The 20500-nt window shown below is 43.3% G+C and overlaps 2 protein-coding genes across 3 annotated transcripts in view; both read left to right on the top strand.

Moving 5' to 3' along the window:
* LOC306916196 (fatty acyl-CoA reductase 1) overlaps window positions 1–8878 on the top strand; it is a 67860-nt gene extending 58982 nt beyond the window's left edge. Inside the window, exons 9-13 of one of the 2 annotated variants that reach the window (XR_013788959.1) lie at window positions 3986–4157; window positions 5373–5502; window positions 6507–6634; window positions 7733–7954; window positions 8099–8225. Coding sequence is in view for 1 of the 2 variants with exons in the window: in XM_079494007.1 (XP_079350133.1) it covers window positions 3986–4157; window positions 5373–5502; window positions 6507–6634; window positions 8099–8261 (593 nt within the window). In the remaining variant the exon portion in view is untranslated. Of the gene's footprint in view, window positions 1–3985; window positions 4158–5372; window positions 5503–6506; window positions 6635–7732; window positions 7955–8098 lie in introns of both variants that reach the window. The other variant, XM_079494007.1, reaches the window with a different exon arrangement.
* A 10518-nt stretch (window positions 8879–19396) lies between these two features.
* Window positions 19397–20500, top strand: part of LOC306916729 (uncharacterized protein) — a 52480-nt gene continuing 51376 nt past the window's right edge. The window contains exon 1 of the mRNA XM_079494747.1: window positions 19397–19458. The gene's annotated coding sequence lies outside the window, so the exon portion shown is untranslated. The remainder of the gene's footprint in view (window positions 19459–20500) is intronic.

Genomic DNA, 20500 nt, shown 5'->3' with positions numbered 1-20500 from the left:
TATTCTTTTAAGCATTTAGTTTAAGACACATGAATAGACTAACATCCTCTCCTTTATTTAACAGTTGAGCCATTTGTGGATACTGAGCTGCATTCTTTTTTTTCTCCTTTTTTACCTCTTACTACTACTTAGTAGTTACTTAGTTACTGTTATAATAACAAATATAGGCCTTAGACTCTGAGCAATACTATATATCTACTGTAAACAACATCAAGGATAGAATAAAAAGGGAATAAATAATAAATTAATAAAGCGCGTGACTCTGCATGTCTGTAGGAACCGATGGGAAGAACCGAAATTGAATTATTTTTAATGGGTACCCGGTACCCAAGCATGTTCGGTTCCGTACCTGCTTGGTCTCGAGGTTCGGGAACCACCCCTACACATGACTAGGACTAGAAATTCCGATCATTGATCAGCGCTGCGTGCTGATAAAAAATCACACCCGTGTCAAGTGAGTGGTGCAACTCCGTGTGGGGGTCCCTGGAAGTCCCAGAACTCGCCCAGGGTGCCGGCCCAGTTCCGGCAAACCCGCCCCGCGTCCGAAACGGTTGAGAAATGACAGAGTTACTGTGTGGGGATCCCTAGGGGGTCCCTCTACTGTACTGTACTGTCACTGTACTGTACTATCACACCCTCAATCATCATAATACAGTTAATGTGTGTGTGTTAGGATGCGCAACAGTGACACTTGGTGGTGAAAACAAACCAAACGCTATTTTCGTGCTCGGACAGACCCAGGGACCCAGGCAGGGACACACATGGCTGTCTATAGGAGTGATTGCACCACTCAAAAACAAACCGTGAGATTGACAAATAATGCTGAATTGATTGATTTGGTGTTGTTGAATTAGCGGTCAATCTTCTAGACCCGTTGCGGCTGTCGTCATTTGAGCTAATGCACATGTATTGAGGCAATACATGTGGGGTAAAAAATATGGACGAGAGATGAAATGAACCACAAATTCTATCCCAGCCGTCCAGTTAGACATTCTAATGAAGGTCATGGGTGTTAAGCAGGCAGAGGTTTAATCACATCAGGGTGACGAGGGGGCGTTCGCTCTCCTGCTATGCCTTCTCACAGATTATCAAATGTACTCCCTTCGCCGTGGAAATTGCTACCAGATGGCAGCAGGATTTATTTGGGCCTCGTCTCTGCAACGGTCCGTTCATGAAAAAGGGGGCGGGGCTGGCGTCAGGTGTGTTATCTCACTGGCCCAGATAAGAGCTATAGGCATCAGGCTAATCAACAACAGTGGTGGAAAGTAACTAGTAAGTACAAGTACTGTACTTAAGTACACTTTACTTGAGTATGTCCAATTTCCAGTACTTTTACTAATACTCCACTACATCTCAGAGGCAAATGTTGTACTTTTACGCCACTACATTTGTTTGTAAACTTAAGTTACTTTGTACATTTTGATTATTATTACAAATCATACATTATCCACTTTAACCCTATTTAGATCTAGCCTGGCGCAGCCACACTTCACCCGCCCCTGTTGCATATAGCCCAGCGCAGTGGTATATTAGTATCGCAACGCGAGGCTAATTTAGATCTGCTAGATTTGCTATTTGCTAAGATTTGTATACATTTGTATACATTCTGCATAATGAGTACTTTCTACTTTTGGTACTTTAAGTACATTTTGATACCAATGCTTTGGTACTTTTACTCGGGTAAGTTTTGATACTTTTACTTAAGTAACAAATGAGTACTTTTTCCACCACTGCTAACCAAACACGACCAGACCGCCACACCATTCAGTGGCGACCAGCTAAAGAAAGACAGACGTCCACTGCTCGCGGAAGATTTGAAACAATTAACCGGCTTGATAATATCACACCGTTACTTCGTCATGGTTGCATGCATATATAGCACCGTTTCCCATCTTGGTGCGGGGGTCAACGAATATGTTTGGGGGGTATAGAGTCCAACATTTTGCACAAAATCATAACGTCATTTCATCCACTTTCAACCTGCCATCTCTGTTTTGGGGCTAGGCTGACCAGATGTCCCCCTTTGCGTGGGACAGTCCCTCATTTCCAAGACTTTTCAGGCGTCCCACAAATTGAGACCCTGTCCCACATTGTGACTGGCAGGCATCAGTGTTCAAATGCCCTAATAGTTGGCTTTCTGTTGTAGGCTATACAGTACCAAGTCGGCCAGACCACCCATGACCAAAACTAGAGGGGTTTAACAAAATGATAAAATGCAATATTAGGCCGAGTAGTAGTCGATGGGTTCGTTTGGGGAGGTCTGAAGTTTCGTTTTTAGTGACATTGAGCCGGTGTTGGAGAACCAAGAGCTGCAAGCCTAATCAAAAGGTAATGTTAGAAATAGCAGCAGGTGCGTAAAGGTGCACCATCAGAACAGTGACAGATGTGGCACACAGACCTTTGTGCAGAAAAGGGTCTCGGGTGACATAATCCTCATGAGGTAAACATGAAAATCACACCAGCAACTAGAAATAGTGCCCCTCGGGTGGATTATTCCAAAAATGTGTTTTGCAAAAATCCACCTGTTGGTGGCACTATAACAAGCCTCTGTGGCCACCACATTGGCCAATGTTCAGTGGTGAGCTGACCACCAAAGCTGAAATAACGTTGAGCGGTGGTGAGCTGACCACGTTGCCTACCACATTGGCCTCCAGGGAGTGTGCATGCAACGTTTCACGCAGATCGGTGCAGTTGTAGGTAAAAATGTGAAAAGCCGCCTCATGGTGGTGCTATAACGGGCCGTTCTGGAAGATTTGGGGCAGAGTTTCATCGTTGGCATCCAGGGAGTGTGTGTGCGCAAAGTTTGGCATTGACCTAGCCTGGCTAATAAGCCAGACTAATATCACACAACACTGTCGCGCTGGCAGGCAAACTTTTTTTTGCCAACGGCTGATTCGGTCTGGTTTATTAACCAGGCTAGCATTGACCGGGTTAACGGTGCCAGAGATTAGCTGGTAACGGACGAAAGGACACACACACACGGATGGATGGACGGAGTGCAAAACATACTCTCCCCATGCCTTCCCCTGGTGGAGACAAATATGGTAAATGGTGCATTTATATAGCGCTTTCATCCAAAGCGTTTTACATAGATTGTGCGTTCAGACTCACCCATACATTCATACACCGATGGCAGAGGAAACCAAGCGAGCAATTAGCCCTTCACTAAGTCCCTCCCCAACCCATCCTTGTCCAATAGGCACGTTAGCAGCGAAGAAAGTTTGACCTGCATAGCAACCGTTGTTAAACTATTTGGATTGGCATTGGACAATCACTTTTTGGGGTGGGATTTAGTGAAGGGCTAATTAGGGGTTCAGAGTCTTGCTCATGGACACTTTGACAGTTTGACACTAACTCTGGGGGAGCCAGGGATTGATCTGGGAACATCATGGTTCCCATCCGGCCGCTCTACAGGCCGCTCTACCCCTGAGCCTGAGCCACTATGAAACAATTTTATAATAAAAAAAGGGATACATAATAATACAAATATTGAAAGAATTCAAATAATACAAAAAAACACTCCAGTTTCCTTTTTTTTTGCGTGCTACTTATTGAAATGGTCAAAGAAGGGTTGCCAGGTCTTGTCAAAATTTGTCTCCACTTCCTCTCAATTCACCTATAGCTAAGCGCCGGCCTCTCCCACTTGGACACTTTCCAGCAAGGCTCATTCATTCCAATGTAAATATCATGGATTTTACACATTAAATACTGGTTAATTTTTGGAACCAGGCCTTCAAAATCTCTTCCAAATCCGTCAACAAGGCCTTCCATATGCAGTGGAAAAATATGTTTGTGGCATTTCTTTTTTAAAACAATGTTTTATCATATAGGAAAACTATTGGTGGAGAGGTTTGTCTAACCCATGTTATGCTTAGCTGTGATTGGACTATAGCAGTTTGGGGAGGGGCTTAGCTATAGGTCAATTCAAACGTTGTCTTTAAGTGATTTTTAACCCCTGTTCTCCCGACATGCTCCATGTCTCCAGAGCACCATGTCATGTCTGCCTTCAAGAGGAACCCTCTGGAGCAGGCATTCCGCCGGCCCAACGCCAACATCACCTCCAACTATCTGGTGTACCAGTACTGGATCCTGGTCAGTCACAAGTTGCCTGCCCTCATCTATGACTTCTACCTGCGCCTGTCTGGACAGCAGCCTCAGTAAGACGCACTGTGGGCTGTGTGTGGCAACTTCTTTATTAAAGATGGGGTGCAATGGCTTTTTCGGTCATTTTATTTTGACGTTTCAGTCTGAAGCGTCGCTTCCCTTTGGGCGTCGCATCCCTTCGGGCTATGGGACATTAGTGTCTACGCTACATCCGTTTCTACATCCGAGTCTGTTTGTTTACAAGACATACAGACGTCCACCAAAGCATGCTTACTACTCTGTGGCTTATTTCTAACCTATGTTTTCAGATACATATTTGTATACGTATTTTGGTCTAAATCCTTAGTCCTTTTTCTTTTAGTTTGTGTTACCTTGTAGGTGGTTGTACTGTTAAAAGGTATATTCAGTGATTTGACTTAATTCAAATATCACTTATTTTTTCTTTTTTTCTGGATAATCCTCCCTACTATAGAGTGTGCTGACCATATAAGGAGTTCCTCCCTGTCCCCAGTGAGCCCCTGGGGTCAAAAAACCCTAGTTTCAGTCTTGGTGGCGGGTGGCAAAACCTTCATCCAATCAGGATGAGTGGGGCCTTCCTCCAATCATGATCGAGTGGGGGCGGGCCTTGGTGCACGTGCGGTTGGCCTGTTGCACTTCCCCCCACTGTAGAGCGTGCATGTGCACATTTTGTTACCGGGGCGGACTGGGTGGTTTTCCAAATCACCCAAATCACTGAATGCTCCTTTAAGTAACTTGAAAAATAACCATAAAATCTGCATGAAAGAAATATCATGATATACACAATATTATAAAACAATATAATCTTGTGTATCGTGTTACTGCTGGAAAACATATTGTGATATTATATTTCATGGGTGGCCAACTTTGAAGATGGAGAGGACCTCTATATTTCCACACTCACTCCAGAGGGCCACATTGCATATTACTGTCGTAGCAAAAATAGCGATCTACATGCTCAAAACGCGTCGCAGTGTGGCGCGTTTTGAGCTTTTAGATCTGCTATTCTTGCTATATTTGAATTGAAATTCTGAATTATGTTTTGCTATTTTTGAAAATTTCAAATGCCTTGCAAATGCCTTTAATTTATGTTATGCTCACTCCTAACTTAAATACACATTTTGGTCGTTTTTGTCACGGTAGTGCTATCAAGTACAAATTAACCTTGACTGTTACACTTGAAATCTAAAATGGATTATTTACTTGGCAGTTGGCACATACATACCCTCTCTCTCTCCCTCCTTACTTAGGATGATGCGCATCTTTAACCGTCTGCACAAGGCCATTGGTCTGCTGGAGTATTTTAGCAACCAGGACTGGCAGTGGAACTCTGACAACATAACCATGCTGCTGGGCCAGCTCACGCCCGAGGACAGAAAGGTAGGGCTATACTCTTAACGCAAACTCAGTTAGTCCAACATGGTTAAAATGTGTTTGAAGTTACAATAGTTCTACATAGCAAGGGGGGAGTGTCTGATAAAATGAATATCAAAATGTCTTAATATTGAGTAGACACTTAAAAACTGTCTTGGGTGCACACAAAAGCCTCAGTAGATGTTACAATTACCACCACAGAAGTGTTTTTTAGAGTGAAATATAACCCTTTAAAGGCGTAGTGCAACGGAAATGGTGGACATTTTATTTTGAAGTTTCAAACGGTTTCAAGTTGAAACACCGGTCTGAAGTTTCTGAACCAATCGGAGCGTCGCATCCCTTCAGGCGATGGGACGGTAGCTAGGGATGGTAGCTATGCTACACCAGTACGCATGGCGTGTGTTTGTTTACAAGTCAGATTGTTGGCCTGCTGTACCAGTTTACTGTTATGTGGCTTATATCTACCCTATAATGTTTTCTGATACATATTTTAGCGTGGTGATTGAAACCGAGTAATACACTGTCTGGATGTTATCTTGAATGGGAATAAAAACGGAAGATTTCTGTAATCAGTAGCAGCTGTGCTGGACGGATGCGGAGATATGGGGAATTACGCGTGAGCTTCATTTTTATTGGCTTTTATCGATGTGGGCCTCGACACGTCATCACGCAGCACGTTTTCGTTTTCAGGAAGTAATAAAACATATTTTTATGGACTTTTGATATAAAAACACACAATTGAGAATTTGCCCATTTCTTTTTGGCATCCATTGTTATGTATGCCCATATGATGACCACGGATATGGTCTAAAAGTGTGAAAAACGTATTTTTACGTTTTAGTTCAGAGTAAAAGCTGTTTTCCCGTCACCCCAGAGCCCTTATTTTGAAGGAATCCCGGGACTGATTGTGTTGCCAGCCAGCATTATATTACATGAAAAATGAAATGAGTAAATCAAACATATTATGTTCGGCTTTGCTGTAACAATCCTCTATGCTTTCTGTCTTTCAGACATTCAACTTTGATGTGCGCCAGCTCAACTGGCCGGAGTATATTGAGAACTACTGTCTCGGTACCAAGAAGTACGTACTGAATGAAGCCATGTCAGACATCCCCGCTGCCCGGCAGCATCTGAGGAAGTAAGTACCAAAAGAATGGAACGACTAGCACACCAACAAATGCAGTGAAAATAATGTCTGTAGGGGTGCCCAAAAGGTATATCGTGATCTACCAGTAGATCACAAAGGCGGTAGAACACATGACATGCCTCTAAAAATAAATTATTAAAATATGTATAAACAAAAATCCCAAAACCTCCCCTTTTTGGCATCTGCTATTTAAATTAAGGTGACTTGACTGAAGTCAAAAAGGGCGTGCCAACGTCAGTACCAAAGTATTTCAGTATTTTAGCCGTGACGTAAGCTCCCCCTCCAGAGATACTTCTGGGTCCTACCGTTTGTGTCGCTTTTGTGTCCCCATAGTTATACTGTGTCCCTCCGTCGGAGCGGTGTTTGAACCGATCTGAGACTAAAACAACCACTAAAGTCTCATTTTACCGCTTTCCTTGCAACAACAAAGCTACTGCTCTCCCAAATCTGGCTGTCTGCCCCACACTGAATACTATCACCATTTTATTTCATTGTGTCAACTAAATCCTCCATTAGAGATCGTAGTAATGCAAACTAGACTCAACGTACACATTCTAAATATGCCCCCGAAATATTGTACTGAGCAAATGGACTGTTACCACCTTCAATAATAATGATAATACCGGTAATAGTCTTTATTGTCTCCACATCATATATTTTCTTTGTCATGGACACTTGTACAGTTACATTAATAATTCTACTCGAGTTGAAAGCATTAAGACCCATTTAACCCTCAATGGCTTCCATTCTGAAAAATAACGTTATTGTAAAAAGATTCACGCGTTGAGACATTGCTATTTTACAATGAGAAGCGGACAGGCGCTGGTGGCTCTAGGACCTGGAAGTAACCTAGCACTACAAAATGACGTCGGACTAAAATACTGAATATAAAAATGTGTATGGCAAAGAACCAGAAAACCAACTTCCATTCAGAATGGGCGGAATAGTTTTTTAGGCGGGTAGATCTTGTTAAACTGTTAATTAAAAAATGTGAACATGTGATCCGGTCTATAGGCATGGTCTAGACCGGATGATAAAAAATAAAATATTCCCGGCGTTGCTTTGTTTTGGTACCCCGTTTGTTTTTAGTCTTGCCAGTCACGAGTACTCACTACGGGTTGGAAGGAAAGATGGATATACCAAACAAACTATTCCAAGAAGTACTTGAAGAAACTTCAACGCCACATCAAGACTTTTATTGGGTAGGCCCTAAAATGATGATGCCCTTGATCACTGGGAATTATTTTGGGTAATCCCGATTCCGCTTTGGAGGTTCCGGCCTGATGACTACAAACCAGACTACAACATGACGTGAGTTAAATCAGCCGCTCCCGCCCGGATCATAAACTTGAAATGGTATGCCTCCCAGGCTAGGCAATGGTATACTATGTCTCCTGTCTCCCGCTTTCCACTGTTTGTTTTTTTTACCTGCCTTCCTCCCTCCTTCTTTCCCAGGCTGAGGAATATGCGCTATACCTTCAACACGATGCTGTTGGTTTTCATCTGGAGGGTGTTCATCGCCCGCTCCCAGATGGCCAGAAACATCTGGTACTTTGTGGTCAACCTCTGCTTCAAGTTTCTCTCCTACTTCCGGGCATCTAGCACCTTGACCAAATAACTGACCGGTCGCCCACCTCCACCTCAGCATTGGGCAGCACATGATGACCCTCCTGAACGAACAGTTTGGATTATTTTAGTCTGGGAAGGTCATTATTAGATCATGGCTGTGGTGGAGCGAGGAATGGATTAAAGGAGCTTGGCAGAGAGAACATCTACTAGCCGTGAAGTGCATTCAATTAATCCTCCTTCCAGAATCTGCACTGTTAAAGGAGAATTCCAGACTAAAAGGCTTTCTTACCTTTCTTTGTAGTTGTTACGTCCCCACCAAAGAGGTCCAGGTGTTATTTTGTGCAAAAGCTCCTTATTGGCTATTTCCCCTACCATAAGCCCTAAATCAGGGGTCCTCAACTAGAAATGCTGAAGGTCCATTAATATTTCTTGAAAAAGACTAAGGTCCGGTCCCATGAGCGCGATGCGGGCCTTTGGCGTGCGGCCCAAGGCCGCGCGCCGAAAATTTTGATTAAGTAATTAATTCATTTGATCAATGAATTGTATTAATTAATTAATTTGATTAATAAATTAAGATTAATTTGTATTATTGCTCTTGTATTGCTATTGGAGACACTGGGGAGGCACTGGGGGGGACACTGGAGGCACTGCATGGGGAGGCACTCAGGGGGACACTAGGGAGGCACTGGGCAGACACTGGGCAGACACTGGGGAGGCACTGGGCAGGCACTGGGGAGGCACTGGGCAGACACTGGGGAGGCACTGGGCAGACACTGGGCAGACACTGGGGAGGCACTGGGGAGGCACTGGGCAGACACTGGGGAGGCACTGGGGAGGCACTGGGGAGGCACTGGGCAGACACTGGGGAGGCACTGGGCAGACACTGGGGAGGCACTGGGCAGACACTGGGGAGGCACTGGGCAGGCACTGGGGAGGCACTGGGCAGACACTGGGGAGGCACTGGGCAGACACTGGGGAGGCACTGGGCAGACACTGGGGAGGCACTGGGCAGACACTGGGGAGGCACTGGGCAGACACTGGGGAGGCACTGGGGAGGCACTGGGCAGGCACTGGGGAGGCACTGGGCAGACACTGGGGAGACACTGGGGAGGCACTGGGCAGACACTGGGGAGGCACTGGGCAGACACTGGGGAGGCACTGGGGAGGCACTGGGCAGACACTGGGGAGGCCCTTTGTGGACACTGGGGAAGCACTGGGGAGGTACTGGACAATTTCCTTTTTTTTTTATTAGCCCAGGGTCCACAGAGAGGTGGTCCGCGGTCTGGTCGTGGACCGCGGTCCGCCAGTTGAGGACCCCTGCCCTAAATTAATTGAATGGGGCTATGGGGTGTTGTGCTAATTCGCTTATTTCCATCACTCACAATTATAATTTTTTTGTATATATTCTCTCTTCATAATGTAAATAATATCCCAAGCGGCACACTTTACTACTTATTTCGATGGAAATAAGCGAATCAGCACAACACCCCATATCCCCATTCAATGTAATGCAATTCATTGAGGGCTTATGGTAAGGGAAATAGCCAATAAGGAGTTTTTGCACAAAAAAACACCTGGACCTCTTTGGTGGGGACATAACGACTACAAAGAAAGGTAAGAAAGCCTTCTAGCATGGAATTCTCCTTTAAGTCATCCAGCCCCATAAAGCAAAACGAATATGTTTTATACCTAAGGTTTTCTTCTTAAAAACGACAGAGTATATATATGCAACAATACGCCTTTTGTGTACTCTATCGATATTTTTTCATCCTGGATCTGAACACATTGCCTTTAAAATTTGATGTTTTTGTTTGTTTTCATGTTTTTGGCATACTTGAAATGTCATCGCATAACTTAATTAAAGACTGTTTTAGTGTGTGTTTAATTGTAATTTGGAGATATCCAAAGTCCTGTTTTAATTATATCGGTGAGCTGGACATCTTCATGCCTTGTTAAGGCTCATTTATGCTCAACGTTAAATACTTGTACAGATACAGATGGACCATTTTCTCTCTACCCTGCTTAAATTGTTGTGCATTTTCTGAAAGTGTATGGATATACGGACGAAATTGAGCAGTGAAGTAACACCAGATATCGTGGGCGCAGTGCAGAATTTGTTCAGTTCAAGGAAGACATGACCTTGCGAAAAAAGAAGGGAGAAGTTTTAAACATGCTGTACATTCATATGTAATTTCTTTTAGTTCTCACCAAGGGTCACAGAGCTGTGAGCATTGTAAATTATTACAACCAGTGTTGGAAAGTAACTAAAGTAACTTACTACTTAAAGTAATATGATTACCTTTTTTCCAGTAACTAGTAATATAACTAATTACTTTACATTTTGAGTAATACTATTACCAATATTAACATATTAGTAATATTACTAATCTATTATCCAAAAGTAACTTGTTTACCTTTTTTCCAGTAACTAGTAATATAACTTATTACTTTACATTTTGAGTAATAATAATATTAACATATTAGTAATATTATTAACTATTATCCAAAAGTAATTTGTTAATATTTCCACTCAGTGTTTATTAACACAGGGATCACGGCATTCCTGACTTTTCTTTTCATCGTTTAATTTGCTGTTTTTGAACAAATCAGTCACATGGGGTTCTCAGTGCGTCTGGGAAATTGAGGCGCAATGCAAAGTCTATGAGGGACAATGACCGTGCCCGTGTGCCCCAGTTCCCCGCTGCTGTTATTCTCGGGACTGTGGAATATTTTTGCACACTATTACAAACGATTGGAATATATTCAGGCGGACTTTCGTGAAACATTAGCGCCCGGGTGATTCTTCAAAGGTTAGCGAAATACTCAGCAGTGAAGCTTATTTCACGATTTAAAATCTACGCAGTCAGCATGTTAATGGTAGACTGGGTTGGGATGGAGTTGCTTTGCAGGCTGCTGATCCGTCTGGATCTAGACTCTAGAGCGGATACAGAAACGATGCGCACTCGTCTGTACGTCTGAATTATCGGATGCGGAAGGGGTGAGCCTTAAACTGTCTCGGAACAAGACTTTTGGGGACAAAAGATGCAATTACTGGGGGGCGAGGGGGGAAATATTACCGTGATACGTAACTAATACTAACTTTTGGCAGGGAGTAATATGTAAAGTAATAATATTACTTTTTCAAAGTAATTAAGTACTAAATTGGTAATATATTACCCTTTTTTGAGTAACTTTTCCAACACTGATTACAATCTCCTCCCATCTTATGAAATTGAAGCTCGGCACACGGAAGAACAAAATGACCTGCAGTGCCCATTTATGGCCCTGCAGATGTCGCCATTTTCACCTCCTGCGGACTGCAGAAGCAATTACACTCCATTAAAGTGAATAAGGTTTTGGCCAGACTTTTTCACTTGATTTTATGTTATTACTTAATAGTAAACACTAAACCGTTTTAGTAATTGTTTTTATTTGAAAAATGAATGATAAAGTATGGTTCTAGGGCTTGCTTCTAGTGGTCCCGGTCAACAGCCGCTGGCCGGAAGTTCCAAGATGGCGGATTTGAATTCTCTGAATAAGTGGCTTCAAAACTAGATCTGTAGAAAGCAATGGGTCGCGTGACGGTCCACTTCACCCATATTCTTTTACAGTCGATGTGTCAGATGTCAGAAAGCGTTTGACAGTGAACTGCCCGTATCCCTGCCAACGCAAATTACTTATTTATTTTCGTATGTACAGTTAAGGGAGCATAGATTGGCCTTACACAGCACATGTAAGATGATACCCAAAATGCATGGTTCTGATTTGAGGCCAGTCCAGAGATCATTGAGAGAATCCTTGTTATTATTTCAGTAGCGCTATCTTACTAGAAATATCTGACCATGCAGACATATCACCTTTCTTACTGTCGAGCTCCTGTCAACAAATTATATCGTTATGTTTTTGAACACGTTTGTTTTAATGCTCATGCACTTCTTGCCTGTTTATACAAATGTTTGTACTGAGACTAAGTTTACTACTTTTACATCTTTATTAAGTAATAAAGGCTAGGCTAGTACACGGAGAACCTCGGCAGTGTATTATACATACAGAGTTTGGAAGTAAATATTGTAAATATTTGAACTTATATATTATTCTTATAGACTACCAAAAAAGAAAGGAGAAGAAATTGAAAAAAAGATTGTATTTGACAGTTGATTTTGCTTGGTGAGAGTGTTGATTGTACCACAGAGCTTCCCACTGAATCTACCTATAGAGCGTCGCAGTCCCGCCCCCTTCAAGGGCACCCTATAATGTTTTCCCATAGACGTTTCAGAAAGTATTCATTTAAAGACCTGTTTATCTTCTTTCTAATTATTTGTTCGCCCCCCCCCCCCCAAAATAATATTTATTGTCATGATTTGTCTGGAGCAGAGTTGGCTTTGTCCGAGGCTTAAAGGTCTTTAAATGAATACTTTCTGCAACGTCTATGGGAAAATTAATGGTAAATTCTCTTCTGGTGCCCTTGTCGTTCTGAAAGGGGACGGGACTGCAACGCTCTATTTATACTAAACCGAACTCTGTGTACAGTGTTGTAGGTGTTCAGAGCCTTGGTTATGAAAGTATACTGTAGATGCATACAATAAAGAGACTTCACGTGAATTTAAGGGCAGAAAGGGACAAACCTGTAAATGTGCATATGCAAAGCCTGTACCTTCGGTGTCACCCTTGTGACCCTTGTGATCTCAGAATGGGGCAAAGATTCACATTTTGTGCAACCCCCAAAATATGGTTTCATCTCATTCTACTTTATATCATTATATTTGCAAAATGTTTGACCACCTTTTCCCCCAGCTCTGACGACACTAAATTCTAAAGTGTCTGCTTGACAAAACTCAAATAAACTCAAATGGAGCAATTGTGTTGTTGTGAATTGAAATGTATATTGCCTGCTGTCTCACACTGTAGACTAGACATCATTGAAGTTTATATTCAGACCCATGCGTCCCTTGATTGACAGATTGTTACGGTCCCTTTCTAAAAAAGAAATTGCTTTCTGTCACTCATTGAACTTGAGATGCATGTGGGTGTCCCCTGTGCTCATGCTGGGAAAGACATGAAACAGCTGAGGTGGATCCAATTAGCTGTGTAGCACCATAGTGGGGGGAAAAGGTGAAATTGCTTGGTTACATTCCTTCTCACTAAATCCATGTATTGAACACTAAGTAGCATGCTGTGTGTGTAGCAGAGTGGCTCACAGCCTGATGGCCTCAAATGTGTAATATCTCCCCTGAGTCATAGGGATATCCCTTTGGCTTAGTGGTTATTCTGGATAAGATGTTGGCTTTCCACCAAGCCCCCAGTGAAGCTCTCCAACGTTGAGGCGCTCGGTCCTAGTGGTAAGAGTGGGGACTGCAGGCGGACCCGTGGAGTTATGACGAGGAAACCCCATGCATCTGGGCTTTAACATTGAGCGCTCGTTTGCACTTCCGGGAAGTAGACGGTTCTTCCGGGTGCTTCAAAACGCCACTGAGCAACTTCCACTGAAATGAATAGCGGGGGGCTATCGCTCCGGTTCAGTCTCTATTAATAATCTATGCTTTCCACGTGGGATACCCGGGTTTGATTCCTGGGTGTTACATGTGCCCAGGTGGCCCAGTGTTCACACAATTTAATCACAAGCTGTTTTAAACTGGGCGCTGACAGCTAAGTGTATGAGTGAACCAGCTTAATGTCCCATTGAACGTATGCAGACCGTGGCCATCTGCCCAGCTAGATGCAATTTCTCATTGACAGCCCATTCATCCCAACAAAAGTCCTATCTGATTGTATTAAACAATGTCGAACTCACCAACATTACACAGCTGTGCGAAAAGCTTGAATTATCCTCTTTCTACATGCAAAGTTTGTTTCATAAAAACCCACTGTAGACTTGTTATGAGCTACTTCCTGTCAAGAAATTCCTTGCAGGTTTTTAAGTAACTTTTCTGTTTGGATGAATGGGCTGTCATCTAGTTGCATCTAGTTAGCACCTTGCTGGCAAGATTGCAGCGGGTGCATAAGGGGTGCTGTGCAGCAACTGAATGTCTTTACCAGCTGCTATTTTCTTTTGACCAATAATTCCCAATCCCATCAGCGGTCGCCAGTGGATCATCCTTCCTGTTTTCCGCATCTTTCTTGGTCACTTGAGCAACCTGCTTATCCTCTCTCACCACGTCTATAAATTGCACCATTTGCAGTGGTGGAAAAAGTACAAGTTAAAACCTATAAAGATCTACAAGCTCACAATGCCTGAGCTTGTAAATCGGCGTTTTTTCAAATGAACAAAATGTAGATAGGGCCGACTATTTTTAGTTGCTAATTGTAATAATTAGATCTATTTATAGCAGCACTACTGTATGTTTGCTTACTTGTTTAACAAAGCAATAACAACCATCCATAAATGTATAAACACAGGGTCTGTATTACTTTGTAGACAGAGTTTAATTGCCAGTCAAAGCAAAGCTTGGAGGATGGCACGTCTTCGCCGGACATGCTTGTGTGAGCCGGTGGAAACTTAGATGTGTTTTAGTTTTGTTTACGTGATTTTCATGATTTGCTGTGTTTTATAATTTCTCATGCTGTAGAGTGAGATTATTGCAGAGTGATTTAACTTTTTAAGCAATAAGTAGGATTTTGGAACACCAGGTCTTGTGACTTGTGAATTAATTATTTCCTGATTGCTTACATGATTTACATAATTTGAGACAAGCCTCTTTGTTCGGGCCGGGGGTTCCTCCTCTCTCGTACCTTCACACTTCATCACAGAACAGAACGCCACAACTTCAATGTTTCATTTTTTGTATGTTGTTGAAAGCATTTTATACAGGTCTCCCCTCCAACAAGAGGTCTTGTATCTCACAGGGATATATACCTGTATGAATAAATATATAATAAAAAAAAGTGTTCAACCAGTCGAAGCCTATAGCGTCCCTATTGTGACGTCTTGTGAGCTGGTAGTATAGAAGTGATTGGTGATTTCCAAATAGAAGTGATTGGATGTAGAGGGAGACAATGAGGGGGCCAAGCAAAGACCTCTGGGGGATTCCAGTCAACTGACATATAGGCCGCTATAGGGTTTAAGTGGTCAAGGATGGACAGTCTGCTTTTGCCGTGCAGACATTTTAAGATTCAGCCAGGCTTCAGCACAAGTTCCTGAGCTCTTTTCTTATGATATATGACACCTATGGACAACTCTCTCTCTCTGTGTCTCTCTCTCTCTCTCTCTCTCTCTCTCTCTCTTTCTCTCTCCACTCTGTGCCTTTCTTGCGCCATCGTGGCGCATTTATTGCCCTGGGACGGAGGGGCCAGATTCTGGACAATCCCCAGGGCTTTTGTCTTGTTTGTGGCTCGGTGTCGACCTCTAAAAGAAGAGGAGCAGTCAGAGGAAGAATCCCACACTCCTCCACCCACCTCCACCTCCACCACCTCCACCCGGCAGGACCAACATCAACACAATGGAGCTGCCGGCATTATGCAGCACACAGAGGGGCTTGGGAGCGAGGGAGGTTGTGACATCTGGGCCACGACCTTTGACATGGAATCTGAGCAAGCCAAATCCTGCAAAAGGAGGGGTTGTGTGTGTGTGTGTGTGTGTGTGTGTGTCCTGCAAAAGGAGGGGTTGTGTGTGTGTGTGTGTGTGTGTGTGTGTGTGTGTGTGTGTGTGTGTGTGTGTGTGTGTGTGTGTGTGTGTGTGTGTGTGTGTGTGTGTGTGTGTGTGTGTGTGTGTGTGTGTGTGTGTGTGTGTGTGTGTGTGTGTGTGTGGGGAGGGAGGGGGGGGGGACTCCCTGAAGGGTGGAGGGATGAGGAAGTGGATGCAAAACGGCGAAACAACAACAACCAGAATAAAATGCCCACTTAATAAGGTGATGATGCCCACCAAGGGTCCTGAGTGGTCAGACAGGATACAGATGGTACATAAAATCCCGAGGATTTTACTGTATATATTATGCTACCACATGAACAGAGAGCAAGAATTTAACGGTGCTGTAAGTTGTTTTTATTGTTATTTATTTAATTGTTAAATAGCGTTTTCGGGTCTAGGGTACCAATTTCATTCAATCAGGGAGGAGAGCTCGTACACGTTCAGGATAAACAAGTGAAATTGGAAGTAATGAAACGGGACAAACAAAAAAAGATTGAAATGACAAGATTGGATCTGAAATACTTTTTCAGCTGATAAATGGGTTCTCTCTCCTGATTGGATGAAATCGGTATCCCGACCTGAAAAGGTATTTTCTTTTTACTATATATAACAACTTTTTCGTTATAACCAAAAGATCCCTGATTGGATGAGCACCTTTAACAGGACAACTCAGTGGCATTGGTGGAAAGTACAGATTTGTATGGGTCACGACTCGAGTAAATTTCAAAACATAAAAAAGTTATTAAAAAATCATTTTTCATGAATTTCATTAAAAAAAATTATAAAGGTTAGTAAGTAGTGAAAATACCCGATCTACAAGATTTAATTGCAGATTTTAGATCTGCTATTTTCACTAGTTTGGGTCCCGGGCAAACGTCTAATTTATCTTTTGGGTCTTGAGCTAAAGGCCATTGGAGGTGTCCACAACACTAGAAAAAACTAGAAAAAGTGCCCTTCTGGGCACAGGTCTCCACCAGGAGGATAGGACTGTGTGGGATGTTTGGCAAAATGTTTAGGAGTAATATAAACATGTTTGCCTTTGATGGCAATTGGATGATTTGAGGCATTTTGTTCCAAAAATTTAAAAGTTTTGCAAAAATCAACCTGTTGGTGGCGCTATAACAGACCAATGTGAAAAGGGTGGGATATATTCCTCAGCCTAGTAAGAAAATGTGTGAAAGATTTCACATAAATTGCATGCTGCGTTCATGATTTGAGGCTTTTGTTCAAAACGGGGCAATCTTGAAATGAAATGAAATGAAACTAGAAAAAGTGCCCTTCTGGGCACAGGTCTCCACCAGGAGGATAGGACTGTGTGAGATGTTTGGCAAAATGTTTAGGAGTAATATAAATAAATAATATGTTGCCTTTGATGGCAATTGGATGATTTGAGGCATTTTGTTCCAAAAATGTGTTTTGCAAAAATCAACCTGTTGGTGGCGCTATAACAGGCCAATGTGAAAAGGGTGGGATATATTCCTCAGCCTAGTAAGAAAATGTGTGAAAGATTTGACGTAAATTGCATGCTGCGTTCATGATTTGAGGCTTTTGTTCAAAACGGGGCAATCTTGCAAACTGTGAAAGCCAATTATAGCCAATTAGGATGGAATATGAAATATCGGACAGATCCGACTTGAGCACATGACCATAGAGATACTGTGTAACGATTTGTGAGATTTTTGGACAGAATCTGGAGGAGTAATATCCAAAAATGTGTTTTACAAAAGTCGGCCTCCTGGTGGCGCTATAAAAGGCAGATGCGGAAAATGCAGGTCAAAGGTTTGTCCTTGGCCTCTAGGGAGTGTGCATGCAACGTTTCACGCAGATCGGTACAGTTTTAGGTAAACAATGTGAAAAGCTGCCTCATGGTGGCGCTATAACAGGCCGTTCTGGAAAATGTGGGGCAGAGGTTCATCGTTGGCATCCAGGGAGTGTGTGCGCAAAGTTTGGCATCGACCGGGTTAACGGTGCCGGAGATTAGCTGGTAACGGACGGACGGAAGGACGGACACACACACGGACGGACGGACACACACACGGACGGAGTGCAAAACATACTCTCTCCCCATGCCTTCGGCCTGGTGGAGACAATGAAATCTATATTTACCCAGGGTATCTGGGCTAAGCTCAAGAACTTGTTTCCAGCCAGGCCCTGCTCATAGAACACATTTCATCGTAGTGGTTGATGCCTTGTTCAAGGGCATTTCAGCGGTGGTAATTTTAACGTGTCGGACGGCTGGTTCGAACTGGGAACCTTCCGGTATCTAGACCGCGCCGCTATCCGTTCGGCCACCGCTGCAAACTGTGAAAGCCAATTATAGCCAATTAGGATGGAATATGAAATATCAGACAGATCCGACTTGAGCACATGACCATAGAGATACTGTGTAACGATTTGTGAGATTTTTGGACAGAATCTGGAGGAGTAATATAAAAAAATGTGTTTTACAAAAGTCGGCCTCCTGGTGGCGCTATAAAAGGCAGATGCGGAAAATGCAGGTCAAATGTTTGTCCTTGGCCTCTAGGGAGTGTGCATGCAACGTTTCACGCAGATCGGTGCAGTTTTAGGTAAAACATGTGAAAAGCTGCCTCATGGTGGCGCTATAACAGGCCGTTCTGGAAAATGCGGGGCAGAGGTTCATCGTTGGCATCCAGGGAGTGTGTGTGCAAAGTTTGGCATCGACCGGGTTAACGGTGCCGGAGATTAGCTGGTAACGGACGGACGGAAGGACACACACACGGACACACACACGGACGGAGTGCAAAACATACTCTCTCCCCATGCCTTCGGCCTGGTGGAGACAATAATTGTGTATAGTATAGTGTGACGTTACATTGTCTCTCAGCTGGGCAAACATGTCATGACACAGAGTCCTTAGCAGGCTAGGACTCTCAGAATAGCCAGTGACCACAAACACATGGTTGGGGGTTGCCTGCTACATGTTAGGACACCTACTGTGTTCCTGTTGTGCTTCCTATAGCGCTGTGACTTGACCAATACCATATATGGACATGTTTGACAATTTGGTACAGGGGGGTTGCATGGGAACCTGAGAGAGACCACCTTTTCCTTTGATGTCTTTGTCCTGATCTGTATAAATCTGTATTCACACAACTTACATGGAAGGTCTTTAAATACGTGGCCTGAATACCGCTGGGTTGAACTCTGCTAATGAACAAACTGCAACGATTTACATTCAGACACTGACATTATGTGATTGTCTACACAATTGTCACATATTTCAGCAGGTCACCAATTCCACTGTAACACCACCATGCTGGAGTGGCCGATATTTTGGGTATTGGAATTTGGCTCTTGGGTGATTCTCTCTCTCTCTCTCTCTCTCTCTCTCTCTCTCTCTCTCTCTCTCTCTCCTCTGTCTCTCTCTCTCTCTCTCTCTCTCTCTCTCTGTCTCTCTCTCTCTCTCTCTCTCTGCTCTCTAAGCAGATCTACAAGCTCACAGCGCGGCGCGCTGTGACGCGCTGTGAGCTTGTAGATCTGCTCTTCTAGTGTGGGAGGAATGAGGAAGTGACTCGTTCCCTTCCCCCACCATCGCCCCAAACAGACAGAACTCCATAGGCGATCTTTCCCCTCTTCTCTCCAGCTCTGCTCAGTCAACAAGGTATATAAAAGCTACTTTTATCTCGTTAGTATGTTATGTTTACACTTAACCTGTGGTTAACAATAGGCCTACTACATGTATCTCTGAATATTGAATACTTTACTTTTTCTAATACTAAACTAAGCAACAGCTACATAACATTATAGCCTAGCTCTGGCTCTGCTACTTTCGCTTGTAAATCTCACATAATGGAACTCAGGTCAGCCTCTCCTCTTTAGCCTAAATAAAAAGAACGTTTTGGCTACTCACCAAAACAAAGGAGGGTTGTGTCATTAAGAAACTATAGGAAAGGAGAGGGTTGTGTCATTAAGAAACTATAGGAAAAGAGAGGGTTGTGTCATTAAGAAACTATAGGAAAAGAGAGGGTTGTGTCATTAAGAAACTATAGGAAAAGAGAGGGTTGTGTCATTAAGAAACTATAGGAAAGGAGAGGGTTGTGTCATTAAGAAACTATAGGAAAAGAGAGGGTTGTGTCATTAAGAAACTATAGGAAAAGAGAGGGTTGTGTCATTAAACTATAGGAAAAGAGGGTTGTGTCATTAGAAAGCCTACTTTCCTTAGTGGACGCACTCTGACAGGATTTAAGCCAAAACCAGGCTTGTTAAATCCTGCTCTGTACAGCCTGGTTTATTCCATTCCACTAAAGCCAAGCGAGGCTTAGGCCTCACTCAGACCTTTACTGCATTGCTGTATGCTTGTTGGATGAATGTTGTGTAGTGTCATGGCCGCCCCAATGCATTTCCAATGGGAGTCACATGGTTTGACACAACATTTGTGTTGTATGAGGGGGAGGGGCGCAGTCGAAACACAGCCGAAAGCCATACAACAGCTTGTAGTCCAAAATGTGGACTACAAACCATGTGACTTTCATTGGAAATGCATTGGGGCGGCCATGACACTACACAACATTCATCCAACAAGCATACAGCAATGCAGTAAAGGTCTTCGCAGGTCCCCAGAGGGGGTCCCCAGAGGTGGCCCCCAGTGCCACCGAGTGGCGCGCTACGAGCTTGTAGGTCTGCTATTTTTGAAAAATCGTGAA

This window comes from Electrona antarctica (assembly GCF_951216825.1).
Source record: "Electrona antarctica genome assembly, chromosome: 23".
Taxonomy (NCBI): domain Eukaryota; kingdom Metazoa; phylum Chordata; class Actinopteri; order Myctophiformes; family Myctophidae; genus Electrona; species Electrona antarctica.
This window is presented reverse-complemented; position numbering and strand designations above follow the sequence as displayed.